A 20,446-nucleotide genomic window follows, 5' to 3' on the forward strand; every position below is an offset into this window, starting at 1 on the left:
AAAGAAACCATCAGAGATCCCAGAAAAATGAAATGACCCGTTATCAAGACACCAACTTCGTTTTCGACGATTTTTCTTGTTCGAATCCATCGTTGTCGAACACTTGTTTCTGAATTGGCTTGAGTGGAACAAGTCGCTTGTCGAAAATAATCCAAAGGAACGTTGTGAAAAGAAGAAGGATGCAGAGGAACTCCCATGCTCTTCGTGGACCATATGCAGAGTAGACTAATCTGAAATATAACAATTTATATTTCAATTTAAAAATCAACAACTTACGTGATGAAAATCGGGGCAAAGATTCTAGCTGTTGTGTTTGAAATATCATATAAACTTTGTTGTGTTCCTTGACAATCTGGATTTAAAAGTTTCGAGTAGAGAGTTGCATTTGCCACGTTGATGAATGGCATGAAAAGCCCAAAGCTAAGAATATATCCGACATAAAATGCCCATTCTGGAGAAATGGTCAAATGGGAGCACCATGTGAAATGAGTTTCATCGCATCCGGTGAGAGTTTCATTGGAAAACTCTATATCTAGAACGTCATTTGTGTAGAATTGCCAAGAATATGTGGCAAGAAGATGACAGACGAAGAGGAGAAGAACTAGAGAATTGAAGATCTTGTCGCGAACACTGAAATTTGATTTCATTTATATTACTTAATCAGAATGATAAAAAGTATTACTGTAGCTACAGTACCACTCTGCTAACCAACTTACATTGTCGACAATTTAGTGAAAATGATGAGAAGATAAAGAACCGTAGCGATGAATCCAGTTGTCAAATAGGTGGTTGCCATACTAGCAACTGCTTCCTGAAAGTACCATAATCGTATACCAAACATCACAGTTCCTTGTTTTTTTTAAAGAACACTTCCTATTTTACAGTCTCTGTTTCAGTTTTATCGTTTCGGTTTTGGTGTACACTACCATAAATCATGAATCATCATGGGAACGTGTCAGAAACTATTTCAGTTGAGAAACCAGAGAGAGACCGTGGGAATCTTATTTCGTGACGTTTCATCTGTCTTTTCAATCCAACAAACCTGTCTTGTCTGAAAATACATCATCATCAACATCGCTGGGGCAAGCGTTTCAATAGAAATTTGCATGAAGTTTTGAACGAATCGAGTGAGCATGCAGATCAACATGGCAATCACGTCGGAGCTCGGGTATTCGTGCTGAAAATGAAAAATTGAACGGAAAATTGATAGGAATCTTCAAACCTTAACAGTATTATATTGATTCTCAAAGTCAGCAATTGCTTTTTTGTCCGATTCCTCCGAAACTTCTTCTTCGAACAAAACAATCAGAGAGACAAATCCAACCATTGTCAATACGATTCCAAGGAAAGCAGGAGCGTTATTAGAATGAAGTGACAAAAATCCAGGAAGAATAATAAATCCAACTTCTCCAAGGGGAAGGAAAAGAAGTTGTAGACCAGGTCCAACCACAGTTCCAACTGATCTTCCTCCAGAAATCGATGCCATCGCTTTAGATCTATCAGAAGATGTTGAATGAAGAGATGCACAAGTTCTCATCGGACTTGAGTTTCCCATTCCGAAACCGCCGAGAAGTCTTGAGAACATCATTACATGGGCAACCCAGTTAGCGGGAACACAGTCTACCAGAAGATAAACGAGATTAGAAGCGAGCATCAGCAAGAAACCGCAGTGCATTGGAGGAGCACTCTGGAAAAATGACTCTCATTTTGCTGTATCGAGACGTGTTGAATTTCGCGCTTTAATTGAGTGTAATAATTTGGAATGAAATAAAAACCTTCGATTGAAAAGTTGAATCCAATATCAGGATTTGAAAAAAGTTTATAATATCTGCTCAACGAACCTTATTGGCTCTACTATTCCACCATCCTAAAATGAAACATCCAATGCAATGACCGAGACTAGAAGTTGCCATAATCCATCCAAACTGAGACTCAGTTGCAGTAGAGTCCAATTTCTTTAAATATGAAAACATCGACGTGAGATAAATAGAATATTGTGTATTCTGAATGAGCGAGAAGACTCCCATCAGGTAGACAACTCTCCAATTTGTACGTTCACAAGGCATTTCTGAAAAAGAATTGAAAGTTGACTGAGGCTAATAATGAAAAATCGAAATGAAATTATTGTAAGAATGAATGTGAAACGAAAAGGGAATTGAGAGTCGACCGAAAAGCTATCTACGGAATCATAAAATATTTTTCTGGGGGCGTCCCTCCCCTTCTTTTATATTTCTATATGTTCTCTTATTTTTTCTTTTCCATATTTTCTTCACATGTGTGTCATAGACTGGTTATGGTTGTGATTACCGTGTCTCAAACCTTTTGTCCACTACTTTTTTGTTAACTGATCTCACTTAACCGGTCTAATTTAGTGCGGTCAAGAAAGTGTGAAAAATCAAATAATGAACTGAAATTACAAAATATTAGTCGCAATGAAAGAAAAACATCAATAGGAAAGATGGTAGAAAACTTTGAAAAGAAGCAAACTATTTTATTTTTACACAATAGAAAACTACAAGAAAAATTATAAGCACAGTTAACAAAATATATTAACAAAACGATATATAGACAATGTCTGAAAAATGTTTGGCATCTGAACCTAGATATCTGAACCTAAGATACATCTTCCAGAACCATACACCCTTCAGATAATTTTGTTTGTTGCTGAGCTCCCAAAAAGAGAGCTCTAAAAAACGAGGGTCTCTTCCCGTCTCGTCCGCCACTTTTATATTCGAAAGCTATGAATAAAATTAGCAGAAAAGAGGTGGGAGTTGATCTACCGTTTGCTTGATGACCAGGTTTCTCGTACGTCACCTGATGTTTGTCAGGTCGCACGGTGGTCTTGCTTGCCATTTCTAGTCTGCATACGCGGAAATATTCCAGCAGAATTGACAATCACTGTCACTGCTCAATAGCAGAGCATGATATCATCGCAGTGAACGATCAAACTGGGAACAGACTGGTTCTGATTTAGTATTTGTTTTGAATTGAACAATCAGAAGTGATAGGGATGAAAAGACCAAAAGAGAAGTTTTGAGTCACTTACCAACGTGGTCGTCATGATCGAGAAGACGTCGGGTTTGATCAGTGTCGATCATCTGGAGAATCGAATGTGATATAGAGAAATAGAATAAGCGTGGACCTCTTGGTTTGGGACAATGTTTTATCTGATTTTGAGTTTTGTTTTGTTTTGAAAAAGGTCTGAAACAAAACATGAGTAAGATTGTTTTGTGTACTTTACAAGGATTCATCCGCCCTTCTAAGATGATAGACGAGAGGAGCTTGGATGAGAAAACACTTCGTGACTTTTCAGGATAGGAATGAAGTATCGACACGTAGGCCAGGCTACAACTAAATCAATTTTCAGATCGACATCCTACTAATGTTCAAAATCATTAGTAGGTAATAGATATTTTGTTTGTTCAACTCGTGGAAAGTTAAGATTTTCTACGTGAACGTTAATGTCTGGATGCAACGTATTTGTTTCTTTTTTTCTTTTCTCATCAGTACCTCTGGAAGATTATCATCTCCTGTCTTGTTTGTCGTAATCGTTTTTGCCATGAATTTTTTTCAAAAATCTCTTACTTTCTTGGTGATATTCGAGTTGACTTGTTTCTTGCAAGTTATTGGTAAGCTTTTTGAACCTTCTCCGTCAACACGAACCCAAACGTTTAGCTAATCATTCTACAACTCCCGATAGTAACATCCCCACCATCTCCATCGGAAACGCAACTGATTTCGGTTCATCCTCTGACTTTCCATCTACTGTTACATCTAGTGATTCAACTGAAACCATGTCCACCATTTCATTTGAAAAATCAAAATCTACGAGTGTTCAGGAATCGACTGATCATTTCAAAACTCTTCCAACAATTCCATCAACAGTAAAAATCGCTGCAACAGGGTGAGGGTAGGCGGAGTAAAAGAGTGGAGACAGATCGTGTTCTTTGAAATATTATTTGTTGATCGAAAGATCGAAACTACGAAAGTACGCCACATGTATTGTTCTACTTTGTTTTGCAGTTTAATTTTAATCCGATTGACAACTTTTTGACGTAATGAGGTGGTTCACGCCTACACTATTTGATTTTTAAAAACATGGAAACCTGACTGAACAAAACGAATTAATCGCATAGTCTACCAATTTCAGATTTCCAAACAACACAATTTCTTCTCCTTTTTCATCATCCCACTCTACCGTAACCCGCCCAGTTCCAGTCGCTACAGATGATTTATGTATTCAAGGAGTTTCAGTGCTACCACCGGAGAAGTGTGAAACGTTGGATGACTGCAATTTGAGAGGGGGTAAAACAACTCAAAGATGGTGTGATCCGGTCAACAAATCGTGTTGTCGATGTATGTCAGGTTTAGTGATTGCAGAATTTTCGTTCTCATTTTGAATTTTTACGAAGGCCACTTGTTTTTAGTAGGAATTAATGTTAAGAAGGCTTACGGTAGTCACGTTTTGAGGTTTATTTTGTAGATCAAGTCATTATATTTTGTATACAAAGTTTTAGTTGAGAAACATATCCTACTTCTTTCTCTATTTTTCTCAAAAAGTGTTTCAGTTGAACAAGAACATGAACTCTACTGTCCTGATGGAAATATTCCTCTGATGAATGAACCATTTTGCAAAAACTTTGAACCGGAACAGATTTGGAGTGGAACTTGTTCTTTGCCTAACGGAATCTGCAAACACGGACATTGTTGTCCTTCAAGTAAGAATGCTACTATAGAATCTCCCTCTAAATCTGTTCTCTTCCAGATAACACTATATTACTTGGGACTCCTTATAAAACAAATCAAGACTGTGTAACCAATGCGCCAATTCATAAAAATCAAAAATTCGGATATTGTGATCCGGAAAATGGAAAAGTGTTCATAATGAGTGAAATGAATTTTCATAATCAGAAGAATAAGAAACTCAACTCTTTTTGTTTCACGGGCAGGCTAGATTACCTAATTAAGTGAAACGAATATAACCTGAATACAACTTTCAGAGATTGTGGTCAGTCATTCGGAATGGATAATGTATGTATGCGTGTGTCAAATGTAACTCTCCAATGCTACATCAATCCTAAGGTCTGAAACAGATAGATTTTCAAAATTCAGAAAATTTCAGAACAAGTACTATATTCCCAAAAAGCGATCTCTTTTTTGGCTATCTACGATAAGCTACGTGGCCCTTGGTTCTTCAGTTCTCGCTCTCCTTTTCACGATTTTCTTCAAAATCTATTCGCTCGACGAGTCAGTTTCGAGTGAACAATCTTCCATGGAAATGTCACAACCATTGATTTCCGAACACTAATAAAAAATGGTGTACATAATTTATTCACAAAATTATTTCTTTGATTTCTTATGAGATTTCACAAGTGTCTTGACATCTCTTCTATGAAGAATCGAATCTTTCGTAAGAGCTTCGATAGCAGCAGTGGCAACAGCTTCTTGTCGTCGTTGTTGGAGGGCTTCACGGTATTGCACTGAAATTGAGAGAGATGTTACTGATCTGTACTTTTGAAAGCAATAACTCACTTGAATGAATAATCAACAATCCACCCCATGCAATCGACCAAAACCATCCAACAAACAAGAACGTTATCGTAAAAAATTGTGAGATTCCAACCAACAAATTAACAACAAGAGTGATAAGTTTCCGTCCTTCTTTCATATTAATTCGGGGTTGTCCCATACAGAGAGCTGAGAATCCAGATATTATGGTTCCTGGAATGTATTTTATGAAGTGATATCTTCTAGATATCATTACCTGAGCCAGGAATAAATATATTGAAGAGTAGGCATGTGATAGCTACAGGTACTGGTAGGAATGGAATCGCTTCATGCATTGTCGTTATGTCATTTGTGGGAAGATTCACCTGAAGCTTGAAATGAATATTCTCTTTCATTAGTCTGAACTAACTTTATCACCAGATCTCGGCTCTTTCTGAGTATGAGCTTCTTCTTGAGCTGCTATCACAATACCCGTTATATTAAATGCATTTGATGGTGCATTGACTTGCAAAATGCCTTCGGACCGCCCGTATTCAATGATTCGAGGTATAGTTTTCTGCACCAATTTCCAGCCACGTACTTTTTCAGCTACAAAGATCTTGTATTTCATAACTACTCTGAGATGTGTTAGTGACTTACAAGTTGTAAGAGCATTTGATATTCCATCTGCCACATTTTGAATCATTTCTAGAAGAAGAGCGTAGTAGAAGTAATAATAATAGGAATAAGTAGTAAAAAATAGGCGAAAGACGGAGAAGAATGGAAATAAAGAGTCTCCAAGAAAAAATAGTGGTCAGGTGGAGCGGAAAGCAGTAAGAGAGGAGTGGTTTCCGGAGCTCCAGGACAATTATGTGGGTACGAAGACGGAGAGAACGACAAGACGGATCATGTCAAAATTGCTGAATCTTTCTGAAAAATGTGTCGAAAAAATGAAGATAAAAGCTTCAAAATGTTTATTTATGGAAAAGAAAGAGAAAATGAGAAGTGACACGTTTATGATGATGTTGTAGTTGATGGTGGAGTTATACTCCCGACGAATTCTTCTATAATTTGCGGCAATCGGGGTGAACGACAAATGAATTTGTGACCGAGTCCGTCGTCAGATGAGAATTCTTGGAATCTAATATCTCGATCGGCCTCTTTAGCCGCTTCATACAGTGCTCTACCTAATTTAACGGGCAGAATTTTGTCGTCCTCTGCGTGGAGGATTATTATCGGACAAGATACTCTGAAATTTGCGTAATACTTTGTTATCTATATTTTGCTTCTTACGATCTGATGCGTTTGTCGGATTGCATGGTGAGACCGACGCTATTTAGCGGTCTAATGATGATACGATCCACCATAAAATCATTCATCCAACTGAAAACTGTGAAGATTGGATGGTTTGTGACTGCATCTTTCAGATTGTTGAATGGAGATTCGAGAATTAGACCACACGGAGGTTGTTGTTCTTTCGACAGGTCTTGAACAAGTTTGCACGATACACTGAAATATGCATATTTATTTTCTTGTAAAATAGAGAGGAAACTTCATGTGTTATTTCCAATACGAGAAAAAAGGAACTACGTTAAAAGTGATCCTCACTTCCTCTTACTTACCCTGTTCCCATAGAATGTCCCCAAACAATAATGGGAGTCTTTCCGCATTTTTCCTTCAACCATTCGTATACTGATCTTGCATCTTCAATAATTCCAATCTCAGTTGGAGTTCCTTCAGAATCACCATAGCCTCTGTAGTCAAAACACACGACATGATAGTTGCGTTCGCTGAGCAAGTTGTACATTTCGACACGATGATAGAACGTCCGATCGAACGAGTTTCCATGTGCGTAGAAAATGATTCTGAAAGCCGTCTTTTATTTTCTAGAAACAAGAAAGGTGAACATTACTCACTTGTCTTCTGAATCTCTCATCATCTCCTCAAAATCACTGTTTGTTGGATGTTTTCCTTCCGTTCTCCATTCCAAACTTAATTTATGCGGCAAAATATGCCATACACCAATTTTTCCGCTTTTTCCTGGCAAGTGAAGCGATCTTCCGATTGACGTAACATTATTCGACGCCAGATCATTGTAATCGGTGTTCGGCAGACGTCCTTAACAAGGTAACATAGATTGAAGATAAGAGATAAGATAAGCAGAAACACTTGTTTCGGCACGAAGAAAAAGAAAAATGAAAAGAAAACTAACGGAAGTTGAGGAAGAAGATGAACTGTGTGTAGTGGGGAAGAAAGTACACCAGTATTGGAAGGCAGATGACAATTGAGAGGACTAGAAGAGTAATACATAACAGCAATGGTTGAATAAGTGCACTGAAATTACGTTTGATCATTTTTCTACCCTCTGTCTCGGGTAACTCACATAAAATAGCCTATCATGGTGTCGGTGTTTTGTTAATTAACCGCTGCCATTCGAGTAGTCGAGTCACCTGAATGAATACGAAATGAGGTGGTGGACAGTGTACTTTGAAAGTGAAAATGGAGGCAAAAAACTGGAAATGCTTAATAGACTAAAGGATTGAGAGGTTCAGAGAAGCAGAGGCATATACACACCCCAGGCAAAACACCCAAAGCTACCCAGGCACTTATCGATTTTTCACTCTATGCTAGTGTTTTGTTTGTACTTGATGACGGTCAGGAGGAGCGCCTGACCGCCTGCCTGATTTATTTATTTGAAATAGTCCCACAAGCTGTTTTTTCAACAGATTACGGTCGTCAAGTCTGCAAACATCCCAATGACAAAATCACGTACCTTTGTAAACCGTAATCACGAAATTGTTTCGTTACAATTTCAGTATTTTCGACTCACTTTTTTTCTATTTGTGAAGATGTACAAAACAATATTACTCATCCTTATTTCAAAATTGTCAGTTATTTTTCATTGTTTTCAGACAACATGACAACTCTTCGACCATTCGACGTCGAAGATCTATTCAAATTCAACAATGTTAATTTGGATATCAATACGGAAACAGTATGTATTTAATCATTCTAATAAATGACTCAATGACCAATTTATTTTCAGTACGGTTTCCAATTTTACTTGCACTACATGATAAACTTCCCGGAATACTATCAGGTTGCTGAGCATCCAAACGGGCAAATCATGGCGTACGGTGAGTTTTTTGTTAAATTTTTCCTTTATTTATTTTTGAGCTCCAGCTTGACATCAAAATTTTCAGTCATGGGAAAAATCGAAGGACGTGACACCAACTGGCACGGACACGTTACCGCCCTCTCGGTCGCTCCCGACTATCGCCGACTTGGACTTGCTGCCTACATGATGGAATACCTGGAAAAGACTTCTGAAGCGTAAATAGTTTTTCAAAGTGTGGCTCAAATAAATAAGCTGCAATTTTACAGTCGGAAAGCTTTCTTCGTCGATCTCTTCGTTCGAGTTTCCAACACTGTCGCAATCGAGTTGTACAAGAAGCTTGGGTATGTCGTTTATCGGCAAATCATTGGATACTACACCGGTGATCGTGATGAAGATGCTTATGATATGCGAAAGTCACTGTCACGTGATCCTGAGCGGAAGGCGATGATCCCTTTAAACCACCCCGTTCACAGTCGGGATGTGGATTAACATTAGGTCTTTTGCTAGGAATTGTTGTTTTCTATTTAATTCTTGTGCTTCTGCTTTCAATGTTCACCCAAAATTATTAAAATTCAATTTTTCATTTCAAGTTCATTCAAACGAGTCATTATTGATTTAACAGTATAATCGACGTCATGATCCGCATCAATGACAATCACATTTGGTTCATCGTTCCCTGGCATCTCTAATGTTGCCAATTGGCTATTCAGTAGTGTAGATGGCATGAAGTGTCCAGGGCGAGAACTAACCCGTTGTTCAAGAACTTCCCTGCAAAATTGAAACGATGGATGCGTGAAAATGTGCGAAAATGGGAAAAAACGGACGGAAGTGGAAGCGAATTTGAGTTGATTGTTGTCCATTTTCACTCTTTTCTCGCTACTTTTCTCTCGCCCCCTTTTTTGAACTCAGCAAAACTTGCCTTTTTAAATTCAGCAAAATGAAAAACGCGCCTCCTTTCCCATCCGTTTTGCGGGAGAGCTGTTCGGAAAGAATTGTGCGATACGATTTTTTTAAGGCGGAACATGCGATGACGTGGCCAGGCTCAGTATTCGCAAATGTATTGATGGTTCGGAGCCAAGGAAGTCGATCCACATCGTTCAGAGGAGTACCCGAACGCATTTTTGAAATACTGTCTTTCGAATGGAATGAATCTCCATCTTTAAATGGTCGGCCGAGTTCTGTTGCTAGAGCAAGACCTATCGTACTTTTTCCACATCCGCTCACGCCCATCACGTATATGGTCTACAAAAAGTATATAACATAGTTAAACAATAACTAAAAGTTTATTTAAAAAATCGAAAAATTACATCAGTGTTTAACATGTTTTGTAGGATCAATCGATTCGAATGGAGGTAGATAGAACCAGCGGGCAACAGACGCGTAGAATGGCACTGAAAGACATTTCAAATTGTTTTTCGATTAAACCCCGAAAATGATCAGTAAAACAAAAAAGCGAAAATTACCTGCTGATAATGATCGAATTATTTGACGAGTTACTGGCCTCGTTGCATAGTATCCGACGGGTCTTGTGGCAAAAATTATATAGCAGCCGATGCCGAAAAGACTGGAAAAATAACAATTTTACGAATTCTGATAGTGAGATGAGAAAGCATTTACCTAGCCGTGCCGATGATTTTGCACGAGACACAGTCTTGTTCGGCTGCTGGCTGTGAAGTATCTGGTGGAGCCAGCTGTAAATCAAGTTTGACTTTTATAAACTTTTCAGTAAGCTCGATTTAAATAGAAGAATCTTAAGAATAAGAAAAATACAGTAGTCTTTCTCAAAATTCAATTGTTGCAATCTAGTTTTCAAGGATATCTCTGCACATTTTTAAATCCGGAAAATGAACAAGTAGAATTTCAAGTATCTTCTTTTTATTTCAATGAATTAATCAACGTGAGAAGGGACAAGAAGGTGTCAAATGACGTTTTCATCTCAAATTTCTCGTTTTGATACATGGCTGGCAAGCGCGCTCCGTCGCACGTAAGGTGTACTTCTCGCGGAAAAGCAAAAAATAAAATTTTTCAGTTTAATTTTTCAACTTTCATCTATTCATAGACCAATTCATACATAAAATGTAGCCTAATCTGATTAAAAATGTTTTTAATCTGTCATTCCATAATGATGCTATTTGAACTTGCATCTCTGTGCCACCTATACCATTCTAAACATGATGAAGACTACTAGGAATTACATAGCAATGAACACTATTTTTGGAGCCCTAAATGCTCAATTCATAGTCTAAGAAAATCCAAATGTAGTTCATCATAATGTTTTCTACGTTAACCTAATTTTCAACTCACCTTGTTTCACCAGTTGAATTTTCATCGCCTCACCGGAAATCCAATTTTCTGTTTCCTCTCCCATGCTATCCATTTCCGATACAACCACCGCTAATCGTTCCCGACAACCCATAACCTTATCAACATTCCCTTCCACTTTCAATAGACAGACGATGAGGGAGAGAGTGAAAAATAGAAAGGGAAGTGCAAATCCGGCAAAGAACACGAAGCTTGAAAGAAGAAGAAAAACGGAGAGAAGAAGAAGAAGCGGCCACTCTTTTTCTACTGTGTCCGTCTAATCCTCACGTGTTTTGTGGCCGGCTAGGGCTCACAAAAACTGAAGTGACTTGAGAAGAAGAAGCATCATCATGTTGATGATGATGAAGGATAAAAAATATTTTTTGTGTGATTTTGACGCCTCAGTCGCGGCCGCAACAGCAGCCACGGGCTTCTGGAGCTTTCAAAAAGTTCAATTCTCAGTTTTCGAGTTCTTGGTCACGTTTTCTTCTCGACTCGCAGTTGATTTGAACTATCAAGTTCGTCTACATTATCAGAAAAAGTAAACATTCTGCTATTACTTTCTCGTACAACTCTAATTAGCATATCTCTTTCATTTGCAAGCTGTTGCCCCCTCTAAAGTGAATGAAAAAGATATTCATTCATCAGTTTCCCACATTTGCATCTTCTCTCATACGCTCTTCTAGTTTTTTTTTCTCATTGGCCTTCAACGGAAATTGAATCGTTCTTAGTGGTAGAGCAGCTTGTTGTTGCCGTGAAATCTAGAGAAAATGAGGAATATGACCCTCATCCGAATGAAAAGTAGAACTGTTGTGTCGGAGGTAAAGAGAAAGAGGGCATAGATACTAGCCAATTACAATAATGCAGGTTCGCGTAAACAATACGTCATTTCTATTCTACGGGAAACGTAAACCGTGTACGGAATTGAGAGTTCCTCCCTCATGAATATGAAGGTTTAATTGTTTTGTAAACAATGCCGTTCGTCCGAAGTGACGTGTGTTATTCCCTTATGGAAATGTTTCATCTGATAATTGGTAAAATTCTTTCGCGAAGTACAGTGCCTTTCATAGTTTCACTCCGAATTGCCTTGATTACTCTTTCCTGATGTGACATCTGAAATGGTTTACATATTCTTCGAAATCGAGCAGATCTTCTCTAAAGACCTCACCTTTCCAGAAGATATTAAGAACTTCTCGGACTGTAAGGCATAATCCTCTGTGACTACCGTTACCGTAACGGCATGGTTCTGAACAACATTGCTGTGAAAATACCGAATCTAAACCTTTTCCAAAACTCTAGGCTCTCAGCATTTTCCCAAATTTTATTCAGCGTTTGATCTAGGTAATGAAAACAAATTCTGCGGTAAACGTTGCTGTCCTGTCATAACACCTGCAAAACACCACAGAAGGTTGTTCGGGCTGTTTGTCTGGGTCGTGGACCCCAAACCGCTTTACTCGACCCGTACAACCTCTCCCTATTCCCAATGTGTATACGTGTCCCTCCTTGTGTGTCCTCCAATACCTCATCTCGCACCGACCATACCCTCTCTATTCTACTATCTAACCACATACCTTCCACTCGTTTTTCTTTTTCCCTCTTTCTGTACGTCCTTCTTTCTATTTCTGTTCATCTCTTTCTCTCTTTCCCGTATACTTCCCGTGAGTGCGCATAAGCGTACAGTAACACGGTTGGTAGACCGGCAGAGGTGGAAGGAAAGAGTGTTTGTGTGTTGTGAGTATGAGTGTGCGGTGCGTAGAGGTGCGCGACAAGACGGGACGTCTTTTTTCTATCGATTTTCTGCCGCATCGTTCGCTCGAAATGGAGAGAAGAAGACCCGTATATTTTATTGTTTTGCGAGAGGTGACAGGTCGCTGTAAATTTGCATTTTAATTCACCCTCCAGGTCTCCCTCTTTTCATCCAATACGTGTCTGTTTGTCAATAAACGTATGAGATTCAATGATGGTTGATTTTTAGATTCAGCGATGATTCCTATTATTTCCTTCTTTTTGTCTGTTCTAGATTTATTCACTATGAAGTATTCCCAATAGAATAGCTTCGAAAGTTGAGAAGAACTTTCTAAAAATTCTACCTCGATTGTGATAATCCCAAATCTCTAACTTCAAACTTTGCTAATGATCAAATTTCCGGATATCCGCTTTAATATTTTCAACTTTCCACTATGAATTGCAACTTGGAGCGATAGATTACATGATTTCATTTAGATTAAGAATAATATAATATTTCAAAAATTATTCATTTAAATTTAAATACTGTACAAATATCAGCAACATCTTCCTAATGATGAATACTTGATTCGACAATCAAATTATCTTGTTTTAACTGTTTCTCGAATAATTCTTTATTTACTTCTGATTATCTGTCTTCTTAATTGCTCATACTTCAACTGGAACGAACTGAAACCATCGAACATGCCATATTTTCAACCATTCGAAAGCACTATTTTTATTAATGTCCTTCTCGTCTATATTTGGTTCCTTGCTGTCCCCCCGAGTCCCCGCGTCTTCCCACACTCAATTTCTCCTTATCAATCTCTCTTTGGCCCTGCGGGTGTCACCTACGCCTAATCGATAGCGTGCTGATTCATCGCACCGCTTGCTTTTGTTTGATAAAAATATTGTCGTCCTCCTCCCGTCCGATGCCACCTCACACAGCTCCTCCTTTTCTATTTTTCAACGTTCCTTTCTCTCTTTGCGCCTTGGTTCAGCGTTTATGGCCCTATCGAATTCCAGATTTCTTTCTTTCCTTTTTTGATTTTGGCTCTGTTGCGGTCTTCCTTTTTCATCTTAAAGATATTGCGTGACAACACATAGATTTTCCGATCCCTCCTCCTTCTTCTCTCCTTCCATATGTATTTCTATTTCTATTCCTTCTTGTGGTGTGAGAAGAGCCCTCCCCTTCTATTCTATCGTCTCTATAAACTCCCCATCTCTTTTCTTCATCTCCTCCCTCTTCTCGAGAGCTCCCAGCTCACACATACTAGAAGAAGCAGAAGATGGAGAAAAAAGAAGGAAGCGAAAAAAAGAGATTGAAGCAGATTTTCATTGCAGACACGAGTAGATTAACCGTGTGGCAGAAGCAGAAGCAGCAACAACGGCTACGGCGAGGACGACGGACGGAGCAGTGCGCACCACCACGAGCCAGTCAAAAGGGTCCCACACACGTATAGACTCCACCATCAACTCCACAACACCAGAATGCCGGCCTTCTTCTGTCTACCGATGGCGTGTCAACGTCAGGTTGATTCGTTAGATCGGAGTCAGTCGAACCTTCAGTCAGTTCCAACCGACATCTTTAGGTGAGTATTTCGGTCAAACAGTATCTCGAATAAGTTCTGATTCTGATTTTCCAGGTTTCGCAAACTCGAGGATCTGAACCTAACCATGAATAACATCAAAGAACTTGACAGAAGGTTATTCACACTTCGACATCTCCGAGTTCTCGATGTTTCGGACAATGAAGTTTCAGTTTTACCGCCCGATATAGGACAACTCACCCAATTGATTGAACTGAACTTAAACAGAAACACTATCACAGACATACCCGAGACGCTGAAAAACTGTAAATTTCTGACGAATCTCAATTTGAATGGTAATCCGTTCACAAGGTGAGTCCTTTTTTGTTTGTTTGAACTGATAGAATATTTGATTTGGAAAGAGAAAGTATAAGGCAAGTGTGCGAAACGACAATCCTAGAAAAAACGTCTTTATTTGTTCTGTCATGTTTTGTATAACGTTCAAGCGACGCACAGTTCATAATAGAAACCATGAGAATTCTCTAGAATTTTTTGTAGTTACAGTATACTAGCCCAACAAACCGGAAAGCAAACAGACACTGTGAATACAATGCATTGAATGTTGACGTAGTAATTCATCATTAAAATTGAATGAATCTGAAGTTCAGATAATAAGCAATCGTTATTCTGGCTCACTGTCACAATAACACTCAATTTTAACTTTCAGATTACCCGAAAGTATTTGTGAATGTTCCTCTATCACGATTCTCTCATTAAACGATACTACTCTAACATCACTACCAGCCAACATCGGATCACTGGTGAATTTGCGAGTTCTCGAGGCTCGCGAGAACCATCTAAAAACGATTCCGCTTTCGATTGTGGAGTTGAAACAGCTTGAAGAGCTCGATCTTGGGCAGAATGAAATAGAGGATTTACCGGCGAAAATTGGAAAATTGACGAGTCTTCGAGAGTTTTATGCTGATATGAACAATCTTGGAACACTGCCCGATAGTATTTCCGATTGTAGGATGCTTGATCAGTTGGGTGAGTTTTTGAGAATCTAGAACAGGATCTTTTGAAGAATAAAAAAGCTTACAGACGTGTCAGAAAACCAAATTAATCGATTACCCGAAAATCTTGGAAGTATGTCAAGTCTCACTGATTTGAATGTTTCTATGAATGATATTCCCGAGTTGCCACGATCAATTGGAAATCTGAAACGACTGCAAATGTTGAAAGTGGAAAGAAATAATTTGACTCAACTGACACCGGAAATTGGGCATTGTTCGGCGTTAACTGAATTGTATTTAGGACAAAATATGTTGACGGTGAGTATATAATCAAACCTTTATCTAATTTTTTCTAATAATACATATGGAGTCGAAATCTGGGCGTACCATACGCTCCACCTTAAAAAAGGAAATGGAAGTATCTTGAACACTCTGATGTTTTTATCAACATAATAGTTTTTTACAGGACCTTCCCGACAGTATAGGAGATCTGAAAAATCTTACGACCCTCAATGTAGATTGCAACAATCTCATCGAGATTCCAGAAACAGTGAGTTTTGATGAAATTTCAAGCGAAATTCAATTTAAAAATTCAGATTGGAAGCTGTAAATCGTTGACTGTTTTGTCCCTGCGACAAAACCTGATCAGTGAATTACCGATGACAATTGGAAAATGTGAAAATATGACTGTTCTAGATGTTGCCTCCAATAAGCTTACAAGTTTACCATTCACAGTTAAAGTCCTATACAAGCTCCAAGCACTTTGGCTCAGTGAGAATCAGACTCAATCGATTCTGAAACTCTCTGAAATTCGAGATGCCAAGACTGGAATTAAAGTTGTTACATGCTACCTGTTACCACAAGTAGATGCTATCGAAGGTGGTGGACATGTACAGCATCAACCCGATAGAGGAGCTTTCGTCGGTGGACCAAAAGTTCATTTCCATGATCAGCAAGATAGTACTTTCGAAGAAGATAGAGCTGCTGAAGTACATCTTGGAAACTTTGAACGACACAACACACCTCATCCAAAAACGCCGAAACACAAAAAAGGATCGATTGATGGACATATGTTACCGCATGAAATGGATCAACCCCGGCAACTTTCATTAGTTTCGAACCATCGAACATCAACTTCATCATTTGGCGAATCTAGCAATTCAATCAATCGGGATCTATCTGATATCAGGTTCATTGACGCTCCCGCTTCGTGAGTGTGGTTTTGTTGTCCCTTTGTTTCTATCCATTATTTATTGCACGATTGTTTCTTTCCATATGTTTTCTTTCCATTCGATATTCCAATCGCAACCCAAAAGTGAGAGAATGAGATCTGAAAATGCTTGATTTTGAGAAAAAAAAAAACTAATCACATTTGTTTTCTTATCAGTTGTCTCATTTTTGGAACGGTATTATGTTTCTTCTTATGCTTTTTGCTTTTCCAGAATGCCTAACGGTCTCCGAGAAGTTACAATCTCTCCAGAACGAGAGGAACTACACCAACAAACTCCGCAACCCCAACAACAGCTGGGTACATCAATGTCAAGTCTATCCAATCTCGGATCCAGTAATCAGCTAATTATCAAAATTCAAAGAGATAACAGCGGGAAGTGAGTTGACTTTCTTTGATTTATTTTCCTTCTGTAAACTTCATAACTTTCCTTTCATAACTTTTCCTAAGTTCTAGATTGGGTCTTTCCTTCGCTGGTGGTATCTCTAACGATCCTGCACCGAACAGTAACGGCGATTCGGGTCTTTTCGTAACAAAAGTGACAAAGGGAAGTGCTGCGGATCGGTGTGGTCTTCGAGAGGGCGATAAACTCATTCGTGCCAACGACATCAATATGATCAACGCATCGCAGGATGACGCAATGTCAGCCATCAAGAAACGGGAAACTGTCGAATTGGTCGTTTTGAGGAGGTCACCATCCCCGGTTTCGAGAACTTCTGTGAGTAGGCCATGTGAGTATTTGCCTCGGTGGCAATTAGAATTAGGTCAAGCACTTTGTGTTGGGATTTCATTCTGTTTAGGGTTTTAGTTATGCGGGAGTTTAGAAATCTTAATTTTAAAAACTATAAAATATTGGGTTCCGCTGATTCTTTTTTTTCTATCTGCTGTGCACCCATTTCCAGTTTCTATTAGAATCAAAAGTTCAATATATAATTTCAGGAAGTGAGTCTAAGTGGCAGTGCTCATGAGCTCAACCATCTTGATGCGGGTTCTCCAGATAGTACTATGTTCCTTCCTTCCAACACTCCAGTGTATGCTTCCTAATCTGTGATATCCTCCCCTTTTTCCCCACTATGTATTCTTTTTTCTACATGTTGCCTCCCCCTTTACAAACATTACCTGTAAAATTTGTATGTGATGTTCAAATTTGTCCAATAATCAAAAAAGCAAGACACGGCGCCTCTCACTCAAAAATTCACTTTTCTTAAGAGCTTTAATACCAAAATTTAATTTATTGATGTTCCCTTTTTGTTTTTGTTTTTTGAAGTTTTAGTGTACTTTTTTGGCTTTCATGTATTTATTCTTAACTTATAGACTAATCCAATTTTACGCGAATAATCAAAATCCCAAACCGATTCCGTACTCTTTCTCCTCTCAAAAAATACAGGCCTCCACTCAAAAGTTGTGATATACCCTACCCTCGTTGTTATTTGTTTTCTTTTTGTCATCAACCTCACAACATTTCTCAAAACTCGCTGCTAATCCACGTTCCATGTGCTTTACTTTTATCTGCAAACCTCTTTCTTTCATATATTTTTCTATGTAATATTTACGGTACTTTTTTCTATTTTTAAATGAAAATTTATTTATGATTTTCAAGGTTTTAATTTTTTCTAAAGGATCAGGGAGGAACTGCTTGCAACTCGATTACTGGAAATCTAGTTCTACATTCTCAAAAAAGAAAGCTATTTCAAAGACCTGAAAAGTATGAAAAATATCTACCGAAATAGAATTCCCTTGCGGATGATGACCAGCTGGAGTTCAAAAAACATGTTTTATTGCCTTATGAATTATGAGTTAGATTGGGAGATCTTCAATACTTCAATTGCTCAAATGAAGAAAACAACGATCTTTATGATTTTTCAAAACAATTCCAACTTCTCAAAAAAGGCTGGTTTATGATTCCTTTTCAGGTTTTTTTCAGAACTCCGCCTACGTTTTCTTATACTGTTTTTACAAAGAAAATACGCTTTGTTCATCAGAAGGGTTTGTACTGCGACAGGAAACATGTTCAGTCTATATTCAAAAGTGTCTTCAACAACATATCACATGGCATCTGATTCATTTGAGGATTTTATGATAAATGCAAACTAAAACTCAGGGGAAGCGACTTGTCGATTTGATGAAAACTACACATCTTATTTATCTATGACTCTTCTAGTTTCCTACCGTACTCATAGACTGTCAAAATCCAAGGATAATTTCATGTGTCTATACTTCTTCAACTATTCAGAGGACTACAATGTACACAATCTCACAATCAGCATAGTTTTTGATTTCTTTGCTTTTAACTCCATCCACGTGACACCGTGGTTCACTCACTTCCCTCTTCTTCTTCGTTTTCCGTGCAAAGGATCAAAATTTAATTCTCAAAGGCCGAAAACAAGTCGCCTCCACTACCTAATTGTAGCGTATATGATTTATAAAATCTCTCAACCTGCCAATTATACATCGTGTCTTTTTCTAAAATCTCTAGACTCTACAATTTGGTTTTCTCTCTATATCCGAGTAGCTCACCTCCGTGTTTGATCTTCAAACACACAATTAATCGTCTATTCATCTTTTCCATCTTTTTCTAGACCGCCTATCTCATTTCTCTCGTTCTCTTTCAGTCTCAAATCTCCATTTTTCTAAATCTTATGGATGCAGTGACACAGTTGTGATAACTGATAAGCTGTTACAGGTGGAGTCATCCACAACGTCTTCTTATTGATCACCAGTTCTTTTTATCCACAAAAAAGTATAGTGATTAGAAGTGGAGAAGCTGTGAAGAGAGGAGAGAGAGGGACACTAAAACTCCGCCCACTTTCTTCCGGGGGCAAAAACGAGAATGATGGACATTTCTTCATCAGAGAGTCAGTAGAGGTGGCATGAAAGCCAAGATATGGATATCAATTGGCTCTACGTCGCTTTCTTTCTTTTTCTCTATTCCCGACTTCCATTTCCCACACCTTCTCTGGTCAGCTCTCTCCGGAGGAAAAAGCGAGAAGAGATTAGCGGGAGAGCTCTCTCTCTCTCTCTTTCCATTTTATTCCGTGTGATGAGGTGGAATAGAGAGAGAGAGAGAGAGAGACAGAGAGACTCACGCACTCTTGCTCACTTGGCAACAACACCTCCCGACGACTTCATTGCTATCACTTGTCTCTTTTTCTCTTCTGAAGCCTCCCACCTCCCTCTCTCCCCCCTACACGATCAAAGTGCATCGTCATATTCATCGTCGAAAAATGGGTCACACATACATAACATCTATTGCTAATCAATTCTTCACTTCTTCTTCTTCTTCTTTTTCGAAATCTTTCCAGCTCGGCCGTTTTTCTCACGTTTCGTTTCAACCCTTCCTGGCGGAGACCTAGTTTTCAGTTAGCAGTGTGACAAACTTATACGAACAAACAAAAATATATTTTTTTGAAACTTTTCTTCTTTTTCGGAAAGTCTTAAGATTAAAACTAAGCTTCCAGTTATCCCTGAGCTTGTGAATAAATTAATTTCAAGTGGTTTATAAGAAAATCAGGCGTTTTTTGGTATATTTCAAGCAGATGAAAGATTAATACTGATTCGTTATCAAAACAAGAAATATGTTTCTCATTTCAACATATTTGGATCCGTACTTCTTTTCCCGCATTTTTTTACTCCGAGAAGATCTGGAACCTTCACTGATCAGAGCAAAAACCGAAACTAGTCAGTCTAAGAGCAACTTCTGAAAAGACTCTTGATGATTTATTACTTTTCATCTGGAAAACTACTTTTCACTCTTTTCACTCTGATTCTCATTACTCACTTTACCTGGAAAACTACAAAAAACAACATATTTGACTTTTTCGTTTTTCAAAATTTCAATCCTTCTTCCTGGTCACCTGTTAAATTTCGTTGTTTTCCCTGAGAGCATTAGAACAGAATATCACTTTAATCTTATGGAAATACGAAATACGTCTATCTCCCGTTAAAATGAAATGAAGTAACTCCTTCTACTACTTGACTCCTCCCATGACCTCGATGAATAATGAAGTTGAAGAAATGAAAGTAAGAAAGAGAGAGAGTGTAGTCT

At 38.4% G+C, this 20,446-nt stretch overlaps 8 protein-coding genes across 8 annotated transcripts; 3 read left to right on the forward strand and 5 right to left on the reverse strand.

Annotated features, from left to right (window-relative positions):
• Positions 1 to 43: 43 nt before the first annotated feature.
• On the reverse strand, positions 44 to 2,066 carry GCK72_018428 (uncharacterized protein; the record flags this gene model as incomplete). Its single annotated transcript, XM_003114025.2, has 6 exons — positions 44 to 230; positions 277 to 630; positions 717 to 811; positions 1,043 to 1,177; positions 1,223 to 1,687; positions 1,842 to 2,066. The coding sequence occupies 6 exons, from the start codon at positions 2,064 to 2,066 to the stop codon at positions 44 to 46; spliced, it is 1,461 nt and encodes a 486-aa protein (XP_003114073.2).
• Positions 2,067 to 3,559: 1,493 nt separating this feature from the next.
• GCK72_018429 (uncharacterized protein) lies at positions 3,560 to 5,056 on the forward strand (the record flags this gene model as incomplete). The annotated part of the gene is made up of 6 exons (XM_053732549.1): positions 3,560 to 3,629; positions 3,676 to 3,904; positions 4,151 to 4,356; positions 4,569 to 4,718; positions 4,766 to 4,888; positions 5,001 to 5,056. 6 exons carry the CDS (start codon positions 3,560 to 3,562, stop codon positions 5,054 to 5,056), a joined length of 834 nt encoding a protein of 277 aa, XP_053581462.1.
• A 284-nt stretch (positions 5,057 to 5,340) lies between these two features.
• Positions 5,341 to 6,193, reverse strand: GCK72_018430 (uncharacterized protein; the record flags this gene model as incomplete). Its single annotated transcript, XM_003113936.2, has 5 exons — positions 5,341 to 5,480; positions 5,533 to 5,721; positions 5,765 to 5,873; positions 5,918 to 6,096; positions 6,148 to 6,193. 5 exons carry the CDS (start codon positions 6,191 to 6,193, stop codon positions 5,341 to 5,343), a joined length of 663 nt encoding a protein of 220 aa, XP_003113984.2.
• Positions 6,194 to 6,501: 308 nt separating this feature from the next.
• GCK72_018431 (uncharacterized protein) lies at positions 6,502 to 7,887 on the reverse strand (the record flags this gene model as incomplete). Its single annotated transcript, XM_003114477.2, has 6 exons — positions 6,502 to 6,736; positions 6,781 to 6,996; positions 7,110 to 7,352; positions 7,404 to 7,605; positions 7,700 to 7,821; positions 7,871 to 7,887. 6 exons carry the CDS (start codon positions 7,885 to 7,887, stop codon positions 6,502 to 6,504), a joined length of 1,035 nt encoding a protein of 344 aa, XP_003114525.1.
• A 517-nt stretch (positions 7,888 to 8,404) lies between these two features.
• GCK72_018432 (uncharacterized protein) lies at positions 8,405 to 9,094 on the forward strand (the record flags this gene model as incomplete). Its single annotated transcript, XM_003114035.1, has 4 exons — positions 8,405 to 8,482; positions 8,534 to 8,624; positions 8,691 to 8,820; positions 8,872 to 9,094. The coding sequence occupies 4 exons, from the start codon at positions 8,405 to 8,407 to the stop codon at positions 9,092 to 9,094; spliced, it is 522 nt and encodes a 173-aa protein (XP_003114083.1).
• Positions 9,095 to 9,177: 83 nt separating this feature from the next.
• On the reverse strand, positions 9,178 to 9,724 carry GCK72_018433 (uncharacterized protein; the record flags this gene model as incomplete). Its single annotated transcript, XM_053732550.1, has 2 exons — positions 9,178 to 9,373; positions 9,525 to 9,724. 2 exons carry the CDS (start codon positions 9,722 to 9,724, stop codon positions 9,178 to 9,180), a joined length of 396 nt encoding a protein of 131 aa, XP_053581463.1.
• Positions 9,725 to 9,913: 189 nt separating this feature from the next.
• GCK72_018434 (uncharacterized protein) lies at positions 9,914 to 11,021 on the reverse strand (the record flags this gene model as incomplete). Its single annotated transcript, XM_053732551.1, has 4 exons — positions 9,914 to 9,996; positions 10,069 to 10,169; positions 10,223 to 10,296; positions 10,920 to 11,021. 4 exons carry the CDS (start codon positions 11,019 to 11,021, stop codon positions 9,914 to 9,916), a joined length of 360 nt encoding a protein of 119 aa, XP_053581464.1.
• Positions 11,022 to 14,122: 3,101 nt separating this feature from the next.
• GCK72_018435 (uncharacterized protein) lies at positions 14,123 to 17,445 on the forward strand (the record flags this gene model as incomplete). The annotated part of the gene is made up of 9 exons (XM_053732552.1): positions 14,123 to 14,223; positions 14,278 to 14,532; positions 14,888 to 15,207; positions 15,262 to 15,491; positions 15,640 to 15,723; positions 15,770 to 16,383; positions 16,616 to 16,780; positions 16,858 to 17,119; positions 17,341 to 17,445. 9 exons carry the CDS (start codon positions 14,123 to 14,125, stop codon positions 17,443 to 17,445), a joined length of 2,136 nt encoding a protein of 711 aa, XP_053581465.1.
• Positions 17,446 to 20,446: the final 3,001 nt, after the last annotated feature.

This window comes from Caenorhabditis remanei, chromosome V (genome assembly GCF_010183535.1).
Source record: "Caenorhabditis remanei strain PX506 chromosome V, whole genome shotgun sequence".
Classification (NCBI taxonomy): domain Eukaryota; kingdom Metazoa; phylum Nematoda; class Chromadorea; order Rhabditida; family Rhabditidae; genus Caenorhabditis; species Caenorhabditis remanei.